The sequence below is a fragment of the Diaphorina citri genome, unplaced genomic scaffold (genome assembly GCF_000475195.1).
Source record: "Diaphorina citri unplaced genomic scaffold, Diaci psyllid genome assembly version 1.1 scaffold871, whole genome shotgun sequence".
NCBI classification, from domain to species: Eukaryota; Metazoa; Arthropoda; class Insecta; order Hemiptera; family Psyllidae; genus Diaphorina; species Diaphorina citri.
In genome coordinates this window covers 108003-124111 of record NW_007378303.1, presented here as the reverse complement: position 1 = coordinate 124111, position 16109 = coordinate 108003, and the positions used below count along the sequence as shown (strand labels likewise).

Here is a 16109-nt window from a genome sequence, read left to right as displayed (position 1 = left end):
GAATTGTACCGATCCGATCATCTGCTTAGAATAAAATTACAGATAACAAGAGTGACAAGAGTCATCTGTTGGAACCGGTTCTAAAACTTTTTACTATAAAATTCTTGAATATTGATTCTTAGAGGCCAGATTATCGATTACGTTTTAGTCTAGTATTACCGAGTACCTAGGTAAATATACACTCTCCACTTCACTATAAGCAAGACTCTAGACTTAACTATAGCAGGAATCAAGAGAATAAGGTGTTGTTCTAGCTGGATACTTGACGCTTGGCGATCCAGTGACCCGTGGATTAGGAGGCCACGGCTGAACCACTTTATCATCATAAGGCCAGCCACTCACTATCAGGTAGACCTGACAGGTACATACACCTGATCAGGTATACCTGACATCTGATGAGCACACACATTATCAGGTAGACCTGATGATAGGTACGGCTGAAAAGGTCCGAATGTCAGATCTACCTGATACCTGATGAGGACACACACTATCTGGTAGAGGACTGACTCTATCAGGTAGACCTGACACCTGATCAGGTCTATCTGATAGTTAGTGGCTGGCCTAAGAAACTTTACCAGTCGTGGTCTAATGGAAATCATGAGATTCAGGCTTTTGCAAAAGATATCTCGTTCTGCATGAAGTCGTTTTGTTGGAGGTTTTAATTTGCGACGGTCAACTATAATGGAAATCATGAGATTCAGGCTTTTGCAAAAGATATCTCGTTCTGCATGAAGTCGTTTTGTTGGAGGTTTTAATTTGCGACGGTCGACTATGTGTCCACACGTAGTCCTATGTGTCAACTATGTGTCCATAGTCGAACGTCTTCAGGTTTGTCTGTGTTGCCATGGGAACGGAGAGGGGAGGCGTCCTCTTCACTGTCGTCAAGTTGAGGGGCAAGAGCGACCGGATTCAGCTTGAAATCTGCGGACAATGGAAGAGATTTTAGAGCCAAAGGCACTAATACTATGGGTACCAGGACTTATCGTCCCAAAATTGAAGAGAGAAGAAGGTAACCACAGAAATGGCAAAAAGTTGATTGCGAAGGGCATCTACTCCAAAAAATTTGCAGCCAAAAACAAATGTTAGCCCAAAGCAATCACCCTGGCTAGGGGCTGATTGAGAGGTTGACGAAAAACGCCGACCCCGTCTGAACACGGGGAAAGAAGAAGGAACATTTAGTTTTAGTGGTCTTGCTCGGCGTAGCTTAACAAAAACGAACCGGAAAATAGCCTATAACCTTCACGGGAGTGCAAGCAATAATTTGACAAAGTTTCATAGCAATTGGATGAGCGGTTTGGCCAGGCATAAAGTTCGAACAAACAAACACACACACACACAAACATTCATTTTTATATATTAGATATTCGGAAGGCATAGGTTCTGAATCGATAACTTGGCAAGTAACTTTTTATTTCCTGTTCATAGATCATACCTACAACTTTTGTAACTGGTAATTAATGTAATTTTAAAGGTAGATGGATAATTTGATTGATTTTATTGGACTTTAAGTTCTTCTACCTACTTAGGTATTAGAGCGGTATGGAAAAGTACCTGTTATGATTGTGGCGTGACTCTAGGTATCTAGTATCTAATACCAGTTAGTTGTGGGTAATTGTAAATAGAGCTTTCCAAAGTGATGGTCAAGATGGATTGTATACCACACACATTTGTATTCTATCTATTATTGAACACGGGCTACTTTGTACCCCTACTGGTATGATCTGTCCCATTTTGACTGAGCATTCCACTGAAAAAAGCACATAGAGTTCTTCTTTATATCTCACTCACTCTTTATAGAAATGATATGATTCTTTTAATATGCCTCAAAACTGTTTCCTATTTTACGTATTACGTCCAGGCCTGATGTTCAGATCAGAGATTTTAGACGTCAGACATGATTGCAATATTAAGTTTCCCATATCCCAGTAATAGCTCGAGATGAATGAATTATCTTAAATAAGATAATAATGACACTGTGGAGGCCTGCTTGTTAGACAACTTGCAATGGACAACAGGGTGTTCAAGTGATCCTAACTAGATACCTGAATTGTTTTGGCAAACAGAGAATTTTCAAAGGTGTACCTAAGACACCGGACACAAGTTCGCCTCCAGATTGAGGAGTTACTTGACCACAATATATTGGTAGATGGCAAGTATGCAGACATTGTGATACTGGTGCGTTTGTAATATAATATAATCCAAACAAAGACACATAAGTTGTTTTGGCAAACAGAGAATTTTCAAAGGTGTACCTAAGACACCGGACACAAGTTCGCCTCCAGATTGAGGAGTTACTTGACCACAACATATTGGTAGATAGCAAGTATGCAGACATTGTGATACTGGTGCGTTTGTAATAAAATAATATAATCCAAACAAAGACACATAAGTAGGTACTCGTACTTACACTTCAGGCCCGAATTTACTAAGGATATATGCTACACGGTGCCCTTTCAAGGGCCATAATGTTACCTCTATGTCTATTTATCAACATTTATCTATGTTAATCATATATCTATGACGACATAAATGGATAGGACACCTCTCTATGTCTATTATCAACAATTTATCTATGTTAATCATATATCTATGACGACATAAATGGATAGGCCACCTCTACCGGCACAACGAATGGTTTCCATCATAGAAGGGAAGAGAGAAGGAAGATAAGGAAGAGACAGACCACGACTGAATTACATCGATCAAGTCGTGAAGTACTCCGGGAGCAGCTCTTACACGGAGATGAAGACGAAAACATCAAATAGAGACGAGTGGCGATAGAAGTACTCCGGGAGCAGCTCTTACACGGAGATGAAGACGAAAACATCAAATAGAGACGAGTGGCGATCTACAAACCAATCCTAGGATTGATAAACATGATGATCGATGATCTATGTTAAGAGTAGAGTCGGACTACTCAGTCAATGAGTCAGATCCTAAAAAATGTAACTCACTCTTCAACTCCCTACTGGTATGATCTGTCCCACTTTGACTGAGCATTCCACTGAAAAAAAGCACATAGAGTTCTTCTTTATATCTCACTCACTCTTTAAAGAAGAGATATGATTCTTCTAATATGCCTCAAAACTGTGTCCTATTTTACGTATTACGGAGGCTATAAATCGGCAATCGGCGACCTACCCCTACTGGTATGATCTGTCCCATTTTGACTGAGCATTCCACTGAAAAAAGCACATAGAGTTCTTCTTTATATCTCACTCACTCTTTAAAGAAATGATATGATTCTCCTAATATGTCTCAAAACTGTTTCCTATTTTACGTATTACGGAGGCTATAAATCGGCAATCGGCGACCTAAATAGTCCAGGCCTGATGTTCAGATCAGAGGTTTTAGACGTCAGACATGATTGCAATATTAAGTTTTCCATATCCCAGTAATAGCTCGAGATGAATGAATTATCTTAAATAAGATAATAATGACACTGGAGGCCTGCTTGTTAGACAACTTGCAATGGACAACAGGGTGTTCAAGTGATCCGAACTAGATACCTGAGGATCTGCTGGTGTCAACTGATCATTAATGGAAAATTCTGGTTAACATATTGGATAGCTTTAACCTTTTTCCTCTTCTTATTTTTCTTCGCCTTTTTCCGTGTACAGACGGGGTCGAAGTTATTCGTCAGCCTCTCAATCAGCCCTAACTAGCCTTTTTCCTCTTCTTATTTTTCTTCGCCTTTTCCCGTGTACAGACGGGGTCGAAGTTATTCGTCAGCCTCTCAATCAGCCCTAACTAAGGTCAATTTGGGCTGACATTTGGTTTTGGCTACAAATTTTACAAGTGGATGCCCTTCGCACTCAACCTGTGCTAATTCCTATGCTAAACCTAAAAATTCCTTAGCAAGGGAAATTCAGGCTGTAATACTCCCTGTTTAGAGTCTCCCAGCCGGACTAATCTGGTCTACTCCCTGTTTTACACGCCCCAGCCAGACTATTTTTCGAATATTAATCTCTTGTTCTACAGTAGGTCAGTTCCCTACTCCCTGTTTAACGTCCCCCAGCCAGACTATTTTTCGAATATTAATCTCTTGTTCTACAATAGGTCAGTTCCCTGAGGTCACCCAGTATATGGCAGTAATAGATTTGGCTATACTTATTACCACCTCTATTGTGGCAGAATTTAAACTCTCTTTAACTGACTCGACCATACATCATGCGTGTGGCCGTGTAATTCAATGCTTTGCTATAATCTATGACGTTCACATCAAAATATTGACTGTACATTAAACACACAGAAGAATCGGACCAATAGAAGTGGTAGCGGACGTTGTATTTGCCAAAGACGATGTATAAGGAAATGACGACGAATCTTTTTGATCGGACCGAAACTGGACCGTGACCGGAGCGAGACTGGCACTGTAGTGTGAATAGGCAGTAACCGAATCTTCAGTTAGGTTACCAAAGTACCGAAAACTCTAAAAGTACTATAATTTGATTCACATATCGAATGAAGAAAACAAATAAATACATCAAGAATTTTGTATCTACAATGAACTTCAGGGGCATTTGTTCGCACTCACCTCTTTCTCCCTCTCCATAGAAACGTTGCTGTCGTCAGCAAGGACCCTAGACATTTTTCAGCAACCAATGAGCACAGAGTCAATTAATATTTGACCTTGCCCTCTGGTATGATTTGGAAGTTAATGACAAGGTGTTCGATTCGGTCGGAAAAACATTCCGTCACGTCAAGAGTTTTCAGAGTATGTTCCGAACCCTATGCTCACCGATGCCCCGCCTCCGTTTGACACAGTCTGCTGCATCTTCGGGAACCTAACCGAATCTTCAGTTAGGTTACCAAAGTACCGAAATCTCTAAAAGTACTATAATTTGATTCACATATCGAATGAAGAAAACAAATAAATCAATCAAGAATTTTGTATCTACAATGAACATCAGGGGCATTTGTTCGCACTCACCTCTTTCTCCCTCTCCATAGAAACGTTGCTGTCGTCAGCAAAGACCCTAGACATTTTTCAGCAACCAATGAGCACAGAGTCAATTAATATTTGATCTTGCCCTCTGGCATGATTTGGAAGTTATTGACTTATAGGTGTTCGATTCGGTCGGAAAAACATTCCGTCACGTCAAGATTTTTCAGAGTATGTTCCGAACCCTATATATACATATGTATATGTATCGGAACACTATGTATACATCGGAACTCTATGTATATATATTTAATATCGGAACCAGAGGCAACGTGTATAAATCCTCGCCTATAAGTACTTACTGGTAGTACCTATAAATTCCAGCCTATACGTGTGGGTATATTTATTAGGTTGTTACTTACGGTATGTTTTACATGAATTTATTATATAGGTATGAAGGTAATTCGATTTACTATGGGTCCAGGGCGGGATATAGCAGCAATTTCGGTACAAGGCCCATTCCACCCTTCCATTCTGCCGTTCAACCTTGATTCTTATCCTTGATTGCGTCCTTTCCTTGATTCATGACTGATTCTTAGTTACCAATCCATGATTGATTTTAACCTTTGATTCTTAGATCCTTACCCTTGTTCCATGATTGATTTTTACCCTTATCAAATCAATAATTATTAGGCCAACCACTCACTATCAGGTAGACCTGACAGGTACACCTGATACCTACCTGATGAGCACACACACTCTCAGGTAGACCTGAAAAGTAAGGCTGAAAAGCTCCTCCCGTCAGGACTACCTGAGAGTGAGTGGCTGGCCTTTGATCCATGCTTGATTCTTACCCCGATCCAGTGACCCGTGGATTAGGAGGCCACGGCTGAACCACTTTATCATCATAAGGCCAGCCACTCACTATCAGGTAGACCTGACAGTTACATACACCTGATCAGGTATACCTGACATCTGATGAGCACACACATTATCAGGTAGACCTGATAGGTACGCCTGAAAAGGTCCGAATGTCAGATCTACCTGATACCTGATGACACACACTATCTGGTAGAGGACTGACTCTATCAGGTAGACCTGACACCTGATCAGGTCTATCTGATAGTTAGTGGCTGGCCTAAGAAACTTTACCAGTCGTGGTCTAATGGAAATCATGAGATTCGGGCTTTTGCAAAAGATATCTCGTTCTGCATGAAGTCGTTTTGTTGGAGGTTTTAATTTGCGACAGTCAACTATGTGTCCACACGTAGTCCTATGTGTCAACTATGTGTCCAGACCTGACACCTGATCAGGTCTATCTGATAGTTAGTGGCTGGCCTAAGAAACTTTACCAGTCGTGGTCTAATGGAAATCATGAGATTCAGGCTTTTGCAAAAGATATCTCGTTCTGCATGAAGTCGTTTTGTTGGAGGTTTTACTTTGCGTGTGGACACAGGCACAAAGTGGACTATGTGTGGTTCCCCGTTTATTTTCCGTTTTTGATAGTTAGGTTGTTGATTTGTATTAGATAGTAAAGGGAAACCGTTTATATTGTAAATAAATAAAAAATAACATAGTCGACGTAGGTATCTTGCGTAAGTACACCTACATACGCAATCTATCCAAAGACCGAGTTGGGATGTCCTATCGGGTTAAAGGACCAGACGATAGCGATGAGCATAAATTTACCGTAGGGACACATCGCATGAGTCAAATATCGTAAATTTAATTTGCTCGAACACATTAATGTGAATAAAAAATAAATGAAACTTATGACCTTTGTTTCAAGTACAGCGAAATATTCGCGCGATTTATGACTAGCAGAATTTTGCCATGAAGTTATCTCATGAATTTATGAGAGTACAGCGAAATATTCGCGCGATTTATGACTAGCAGAATTTTGCCATGAAGTTATCTCATGAATTTATGAGGTATCTATGAGAAAATGGTTTTTCGATGTAGTGGAAAGCTTTATGTAAATAGGAAATTTATGAGGTATCTATGAGAAAATAATTTTTCGATGTAGTGGAAAGCTTTATGTAAATAGGTATGTAGGCACATATGTATTATTGGTATGTATTTATATACCTGAACATCCTATAGTGTTAAATATGTACACATACATAGATATATTTAACGAAATAACGATATTTACAATGGTTGAATTTATGAGGTATCTATGAGAAAATAATTTTTCGATGTAGTGGAAAGCTTTATGTAAATAGGTATGTAGGCACATATGTATTATTGGCATGTATTTATATACCTGAACATCCTATAGTGTTAAATATGTACACATACATAGATATATACAACGATATTTACAATGGTTTTAAGTAATTATTTTTCATTATTTCGCATAAGTATCAGAGGTAGGTCACCGCGCCTATATCTGACAATATCAGTTTCATATTTGTGCCTGGACAACCTCCAAATGTACATATATTTACAATCAACCAGGATGATTCAGTGCAACAAATGGGCTAACTATTTTATTTATGATCCTTAGAATGACTTTTAACAAAAGACGCACCAGTTTTAAAACAAACAAAAAAAAACTTGAGGTTAACCTCAAGTTAGGGGTCATTGTATAACTGTTCATAGTGGCGGGCTGGCGGGGCGAGCTGTGTCCACACATAGTCGGCGCCGTTATCTGAACATCCTATAGTGTTAAATATGTACACATACATAGATATATTTAACGATATTTACAATGGTTGTAAGTAATTATTTTTCATGATTTCGCAAAAGTATCAGAGGTAGGTCACCGCGCCTATCGCCTATATCTGACAATATCAGTTTCATATTTGTGCCTGGACAACCTCCGAATGTAGATATATTTGCAATCAACCAGGATGATTCAGTGGAACAAATGGGCTAACTATTTTATTTATGATCCTTAGATTCTTAGAATGACCTTTAACAAAAGACGCACCAGATTGTCCAAATGGTTAACCATACGGATACCAACAACGTGCAACGTTCATTTACAGGCACTCACTATCAGGTGGACCTGATCAGGTCCACCTGATAGTATGTGTGCTCATCAAGTATCAGATAGACCTGATCAGGTGTATAGTGAGAGGCTGGCCTTATGTGATCCATTTGGAACTGGTGTATTCAACGTCCTATATCGCCTTGCCTTGCCGCCGCTACTGGGAACTGGTGTATTCAACGTCCTATCGCCTTGCCGCCGCTACCTAGTTCTTAGTGGCAGATCGATCAAAAGAAGATTCTAGGACCTAAACCTCTGCCCTCTCCCTCACTCACCGGAATTAATATTCGGACTGATCGTATCAAATTGGCAACCTTGCCCTTTACACGAATGACTAATGGAAATCAACCAAAACACAAACATCATGAATATTATTAATATTATCATAACGGAAGATGATATCATGAATATTATTAACATTATCATCATTGAAGATGATGTTATCATGCTTAATATTATCATGAATCTTGTCAAGTATCAGATAGACCTGATCAGGTGTATAGTGAGAGGCTGGCCTTATGTGATCCATTTGGAACTGGTGTTTTCAACGTCCTATCGTCTTGCCTTGCCGTCGCTACTGGGAACTGGTGTATTCAACGTCCTATCGCCTTGCCGCCGCTACCTACTACTTAGTGGCAGACCGATCAAAAGAAGATTCTAGGACCTAAACCCTCAGATAGACCTGATCAGGTGTATAGTGAGAGGCTGGCCTTATGTGATCCATTTGGAACTGGTGTTTTCAACGTCCTATCGCCTTGCCACCGCTACCTAGTACTTGGTGGCAGATCGATCAAAAGAAGATTCTAGGACCTAAACCTCTGCCCTCTCCCTCACTCACCGAAATTAATATTCGGACTGATCGTATCAAATTGGCAACCTTGCCCTTTACACGAATGACTAATGGAAATCAACCAAAACACAAACATGAATATTATTAATATTATCATAACGGAAGATGATATTATCACGAATATTATCATGAAGGAAGATGATATTATCATGAATATTATTAACATTATCATCATTGAAGATGATATTATCATGCTTATTATTAATATTATCATGAATCTTCTGAAGATGGTTCGATAGTGTCCGACATTGAGGAAGTCTTCCGTTTCCTCACGAGAATAATTTCGGTATCTTTATGAAGTCTATGATAATAAGATTGACTTGACTAATAACTATCTAATAACCATATAACCAAGGATCTGAAGAACGGTAAGGAAGATGGAATCTATCTATATTCATGGTTCGATAGTGTCCGACATTGAGGAAGTCTTCCGTTTCCTCACGAGAATAATTTCGGTATCTTTATGAAGTCTATGATAATAAGACTGACTTGACTAATAACCATATAACCAAGGATCTGAAGAACGGTAAGGAAGATGGAATCTATCTATATTCTAATATTTTCAAGTGGTGCTCATCAAATATTTTATAATGAACCCATGTAATGAGTTTTTTTTTTTTTTAGCAAGTTTTTAAGTTTAAGTGTTTACATTTCCAAGCAATTTTGTACATTTCCTGTCATGTTATTAGAGAAGATACTACCAAAAATGTTTCCATGTTTCAAGTTCTAATCAAACATGCAGTGATGAGATCCGAATGGAAATCTTGTTTCTTCTCTATTTTGATATATTCGGAAGGTATAGGTTCTACAATTAACACTCTGATTGATCGGTAACTTGGCAAGTACCTTTTTATTTCCTGTTCATAGATCATACCTACAACTTTTGTAACTGGTAATTAATGTAAGTCTAGGTAGATGGATAGTTTGATTGATATTATTGGACTTTAAGTTCTTCTACCTACTTGGGTATTAGAGCGGTATAGAAAAGTACCTAATATGATTGTGGCGTGACTCTAGGTATCTAGTATCTACCAGTTGGTTATGGGTACAAGAAAGGAAATATAGGTTTTCGTTGGGTTGTTTTGTTTGAAAGCTCTGAAGTCCAATGTCACACATTTTTTACTTTTGTTAGACTCTGATTAAATACTTTGATAACATGAAGTTGATTAATAATAAATAAATGCCATTTCTTTGTGATATTATAACACTACAGACTGCAGCATTATAGGATTTTTCCAAATATCTCAATAATCCTAACATCTAATAATCTCGAGATGAATATTATCTTAAATAAGATAATAATGACACTGTGGAGGCCTGCTTGTTAGACAACTTGCAATGGACAACAGGGTGTTCAAAAATAGAGCTTTCCAAAGTGATGGCCAAGATGGATTGTATACCACACACATTTGTATTCTATCTATTATTGAACACGGGCTGCTTTGTAGGAACTTTCCAAAGTGATGGCCAAGATGGATTGTATACCACACACATTTGTATTCTATCTATTATTGAACACGGGCTGCTTTGTACGTATATATCAGAAGGTATATTTATCCTGTCAATTATAGAAAGGGTAGATCTGGTTTTTATGAAGGACTAGTTCACCCTATGTTGGGAGATCAAATCAGGATTTATCCTCCTGTAAAATCTTACACCATGAGAGGCCAGATTATCGATTACGTTTTAGTCTAGTATTACCGAGTACCTAGGTAAATATACAAGAAACTTTTGACACTGGTAATGCTGCCACTGGTCGCTACTCGATTAAAGTAGCACAGAGCCGAAAAAACTTCGACCCCGCCGGGAATCAAACCCGGGACCTCCGGCGTGCAAGTGATACCTACTCGGCCACGGAGGTTGCTTTCACTTTCAAGCTCGTATTATTTTGGACATCCTTCTGGAACAGTGATCATTCTCCTACCTTGATTATAATCCTGGTTGGGTGAGCTGGTAGGTGTGTAAGATTTGACGTCCTTGGCATCCTCAAACCCTGCTGGGTGATCACCCTCAAACCCCCGGGGGAGAGGGGTGGGCAGATCGATCTTGTGATCCTTGTAGGAGTTCTTGTTGTCGTAGCTTGGGGAAGAGTAGGTGATGCCATCCTGGGGCATGGAAATCCCTGGAACAACAAGAAAGGAAATATAGGTTTTCGTTGGGTTGTTTTGTTTGAAAGCTCTGAAGTCCAATGTCACACATTTTTTACTTTTGTTAGACTGATTAAATACTTTGATAACATGAAGTTGATTAATAATAAATAAATGCCATTTCTTTGTGTTATCATATCACTACAGACTGCAGCATTGTAGGATTTTTCCAAATATCTCAATAATCCTAACATCTAATAATCTCAACACGTTAACAGAACTAGTTTGGAACAAGAAAGGATATATAGGTTTTCGTTGGGTTGTTTTGTTTGAAAGCTCTGAAGTCCAATGTCACACATTTTTTACTTTTGTTAGACTGCCATTTCTTTGTGTTATTATATCACTACAGACTGCAGCATTGTAGGATTTTTCCAAATATCTCAATAATCCTAACATCTAATAATCCCAACACGTTAACAGAACTAGTTTGGTATACCTAACAGACAATAGCTCTTATTGCACTTGGGCACGAACCTACCTGCTTACCTCACTTATCAAAATTATATGTACGTGTAATTAGGTACCTACCTAAAAGTTGCAAAGTCAAAGCCTATTTTTCAGATAACCATTCTGAAGCGATCAGTGATTCCCTCAAGCATGACTGATGGTCATTTTATGGACAACTCCCAAGAGGCCTTTTTATTTCCTGTTCATAGATCATACCTACAACTTTTGTAACTGGTAATTAATGTAAGTCTAGGTAGATGGATAGTTTGATTGATTTTATTGGACTTTAAGTTCTTCTACCTACTTGGGTATTAGAGCGGTATGGAAAAGTACCTAATATGATTGTGGCGTGACTCTAGGTATCTAGTATCTACCAGTTGGTTATGGGTAATTGTAAATAGAGCTTTCCAAAGTGATGGCCAAGATGGATTGTATACCACACACATTTGTATTCTATCTATTATTGAACACGGGCTACTTTGTACATCAGAAGGTATATTTATCCTGTCGATTATAGAAAGGGTAGATCTGGTTTTTATGAAGGACTAGTTCACCCTATGTTGGGAGATCAAATCAGGATTTATCCTCCTGTAAAATCTTACACCATGAGAGGCCAGATTATCGATTACGTTTTAGTCTAGTATTACCGAGTACCTAGGTAAATATACACTCCACTTCACTATAAGCAAGACTCTAGACTTAACTATAGCAGGAATCAAGAGAATAAGGTGTTGTTCTAGCTGGATACTTGACGCTTGACTATAAGGTCTTGAATAATAAACGATGGAGAAATCAAAATAATTGAAATCAAGTAAAGATCAAACTTCTCGTTAATTAGATCTTTAGCTCTTCTGATAAAGCACTCATTAAAAAGGCGTTCTCATTTACCTAAAGTCAGTAAAGTCTCATGCTTCTATTCGTGTCACTGGAGCTGTACGTGGGTTAACAGAAGAAACTCCCCAATCATATTATTTATAATAAGATCGATCCGAGATAATTGGCAATTGGCATAGTGGCCAGATTTGCAGACCATATTGCACCCCACACGATTTTCGTGTCAAAGATTGGAAGTTGTATATTAGTTTGCCGTTTTCAGACCTTTCGATCCTGAGACGTGTGATCCAGTAGAGCCTTTAATTCCTTTGGAGCCCCGTGTTAATATGTACCGAAAAACCTTGAAACTCTATAACGGCCGGGCAACGCTTCGAACTCTTGACGTTCGCGCTCCTCCCGGTACGCTTGGGAGGTTGGATTTAAAGTGGGGAAAATTTAATGGGCTCTTTGTACCTTTGTTTGTTCACAGAAGATCTAACTCGTATTACTATGAAGTTGCTTCTATCTTTCTCTGATCTCTGGAGGATGTATTGCGTTCTCTCCCTTGCTTCATCGCAGTGACCTGTGACTAAATCCTTAGACGACTCAGGTCTGCACGCGTGATGGGCAAAAATTTGATACTCCGTAAGTACCTAAGTACATAAGATACAAACCTAGGTATTATAGGTTAAGTTAAGTATTCCCAAGAAGTTGTCTATCAGAATTTTTGAAAAGTCAGCTCAAATCAGGGACTTTGGAGTCCTATCTCAACAGCATAAACTACAGAAAAATTAAGGTCCATTGTGCACAACGACTAAACTGCCTAACTCATTAGATTAGTTAGTAAGTAGTGCTTTATTTAGACTGTCAGCTTAGAACAAGTTGTTCCATTATCCTAACAGTTTAGTAGACAGACATTGGAGACAAAGAAGTAAGTGTACTTACACAAAACACTGCAGATTAACTTGCGTGAAATCCGCCACATTTCGTGGCAAACTGCATGTATTGTTCTCTGTATTTTCTAATTAGCTGCCTCTGCCTGGAACTAGCACTACCTGCTACTAGAGTCCCAGTTGCGGTCAGAGTAGTGCGCAATCCTTTATTATTGCCAAGTGACATTTCAATATTGCAGCAACATCCTGCCGCACAATATCTACTTAACTAACACCTAGAAAATAAAAGTCTATGCAAATCTCAAGACTTAAGTAACTAACACGTAGAAATAAAAGTCGAAGACTTAAGGGTATTATCAAAATAAACACTGAAAAAAGCGAAAAAGAAGAATCAAGTCACAATTTACTTTTATTTGACATCCACACAGGTAATACAGAATCATAAAGAATTAAATGATTATAATAAAAATAAAATACTGCACAATAAAGAAGCAGATAATGGTGTAAATGCCAACAACGTCATAACATTGATATACTTCTGATGGCGAAAATTCTGATAGCCCAAGCTAAGCCATCAGGGACAGGATTGTGCTAGGGTTTGTAAGACCAGCCAGTCACTATCAGGTAGACCTGACAGGCGGACCTGATCAGGTGGCTGATAGTGAGTAGCTGGCCTAAGGGGTGAGATTGATGAAAGAATGAGAAAAAGAGTTCGAGGAAGAATTAGAAAGCATCCTTTGGAGAAGGTACGGGAAGAGAGAGAGACCAGTTCTGAAGATGAGACTGAAAAGGGGAAAAATATGTTATGGAAAAAATGACGGAAATATTAAAAGACTCTCCCAAAAGACCTACATTATCTTTTGGAAAAATCGGTTTTCATCAGGAAAATTAATTCAACCTAGGCTTTATCTATCTGATTTTCCCTTGACTGTGTGCACTCACTACTCACTCTCAGTTGGTGTCACTAGACCTCCCCTGCTGAGTCGGGTATCTATTGCAAGGCACGTGGGAAGAGAGAGAGAGAGAGAGAGAGAGAGAGAGAGAGAGAGAGAGACCAGTTCTGAAGATGAGAGTGAAAAGGGGAAAAATATGTTATGGAAGAAATGACGGAAATATTAAAAGACTCTCCCAAAAGACCTACATTATCTTTTGGAAAATATCGGTTTTCATCAGGAAAAGTAATTCAACCTAGGCTTTATCTATCTGATTTTCCCTTGACTGTGTGCACTCACTACTGACTCTCAGTTGGTGTCACTAGACCTCCCCTGCTGAGTCGGGTATCTATTACAAGGCACGTGCACGCCAGGTAATTCCGGCCCTGCCCACATCCCGATGGGTATAATAAGATAATGCTTTATGGTATTATCATTACATTTGTGTAATATTTCTTACATTTAAATGAAATCTCGTACAGCTTATTCTGTTGTTATTTTTATTAAAATTGACAGGTGTGACCTTTTTATCCGGAGGATCATAAAGAGCATCGGCTTTAGGTTTTGATATTTGTGAGAATGAGTCCAGCCGATAATGGCGGCCCTTGAGTGGGAATTTGTAATACTCCAAGTTTTGCCCTCACCCTAAAGACAAGTAAGTCGTTTTATTAGATTATTGAGGGCAGTGAGTCAGCTATGTATGTCCAAACTTTATGAAACGACACTTACGACAGACGTACCCTAATAGAGGTATGAAAATGTGACCAAACAGTCCTCGTAATAACTCATCGTACATACCTCAACATTGGATTAGTGGCCCTTGGCCAATACTACGAGTATTTGGACACTCATTCCCATTGTAATTACCATTGTTATCGTCATTGTCAAAAATATCCTCAAGAGATTGACACCAACCACTTACCGCTGTCACCACGTACATTCCAATGACTCAACCATCCTATGGACACAAATGTCACAATGAAGCGAATCACAAGCTTGAAAGTTTCAACACAATGGCCCATCTCAATCTCAAAGTGCTAATTATTGTTCTCACCGAATGGCCATCGCGTCGGATCATACCAAGCATCCTTTGGAGAAGGTACGGGAAGAGAGAGAGACCAGTTCTGAAGATGAGACTGAAAAGGGGAAAAATATGTTATGGAAAAAATTACGGAAATATTAAAAGACTCTCCCAAAAGACCTACATTATCTTTTGGAAAAAATCGGTTTTCATCAGGAAAAGTAATATTCAACCTAGGTTACCTAGGCTTTATCTATCTGATTTTTCCTTAACTGTGTGCACTCACTACTCACTCTCAGTTGTTGTCACTAGACCTCCCCTGCTGAGTCGGGTATCTATTACAAGGCACGTGCACGCCAGGCGATTCCGGCCCTGCCCACATCCCGATGGGTATAATAAGATAATGCTTTATGGTATTATCATTACATTTGTGTAATATTTCTTACATTTAAATGAAATCTCGTACAGCTTATTCTGTTGTTATTTTTATTAAAATTGACAGGTGTGACCTTTTTATCCGGAGGATCATAAAGAGCATCGGCTTTAGGTTTTGATATTTGTGAGAATGAGTCCAGCCGATAATGGCGGCCCTTGAGTGGGAATTTGTAATACTCCAAGTTTTGCCCTCACCCTAAAGACAAGTAAGTCGTTTTATTAGATTATTGAGGGCAGTGAAATAATAGACTCTTGAGTGGAAGGCAACCACTAGGTGAGGTTAACGCCTTAGGCGTTCTCTACCACCTAACCCTTAGAGCTCCATTATTATGTGGTCAAATTCTCAAATAAATGAGGGTAAAATTCCATACCTCGGCTGGGATCGAACCCACGCCCTCCTGATTACCAGGCGAGCGTCTTGACCACTACACCACCGAGGCAGGTTTCTTCTTCCTCTCTGTCAGTTCTCTCTCACCTTCTGAACCCCCTCCCTTTCTGTCGACCTTTCTCTCCTCTTCCTCAATCTTATTACATACTTCTATTTAGCTATGATTATTTTCTTCTTCTTCTTTCTCCTCATTCTCCTCGTCTTATTTCTCTCCTTCTTTGTCCTTTTCCTTCCCCCTTCTTCTTTTACTTCCATCTCTCTCTCTCTCTCTCTTATTAATAACCAAAGTCTCTCTCTCTCTCA

General features: G+C 39.0%; 1 protein-coding gene across 1 annotated transcript in view; it reads right to left on the bottom strand.

Moving 5' to 3' along the window:
• Positions 1-796: 796 nt before the first annotated feature.
• LOC103512665 overlaps positions 797-16109 on the bottom strand; it is a 43628-nt gene continuing 28315 nt past the window's right edge. Inside the window, exons 3-4 of the mRNA XM_008477441.1 lie at positions 10655-10852; positions 797-921 (exon numbers count right to left, since the gene is read on the bottom strand). Of these exons, the coding sequence (XP_008475663.1) occupies positions 797-921; positions 10655-10852 (323 nt within the window). The remainder of the gene's footprint in view (positions 922-10654; positions 10853-16109) is intronic.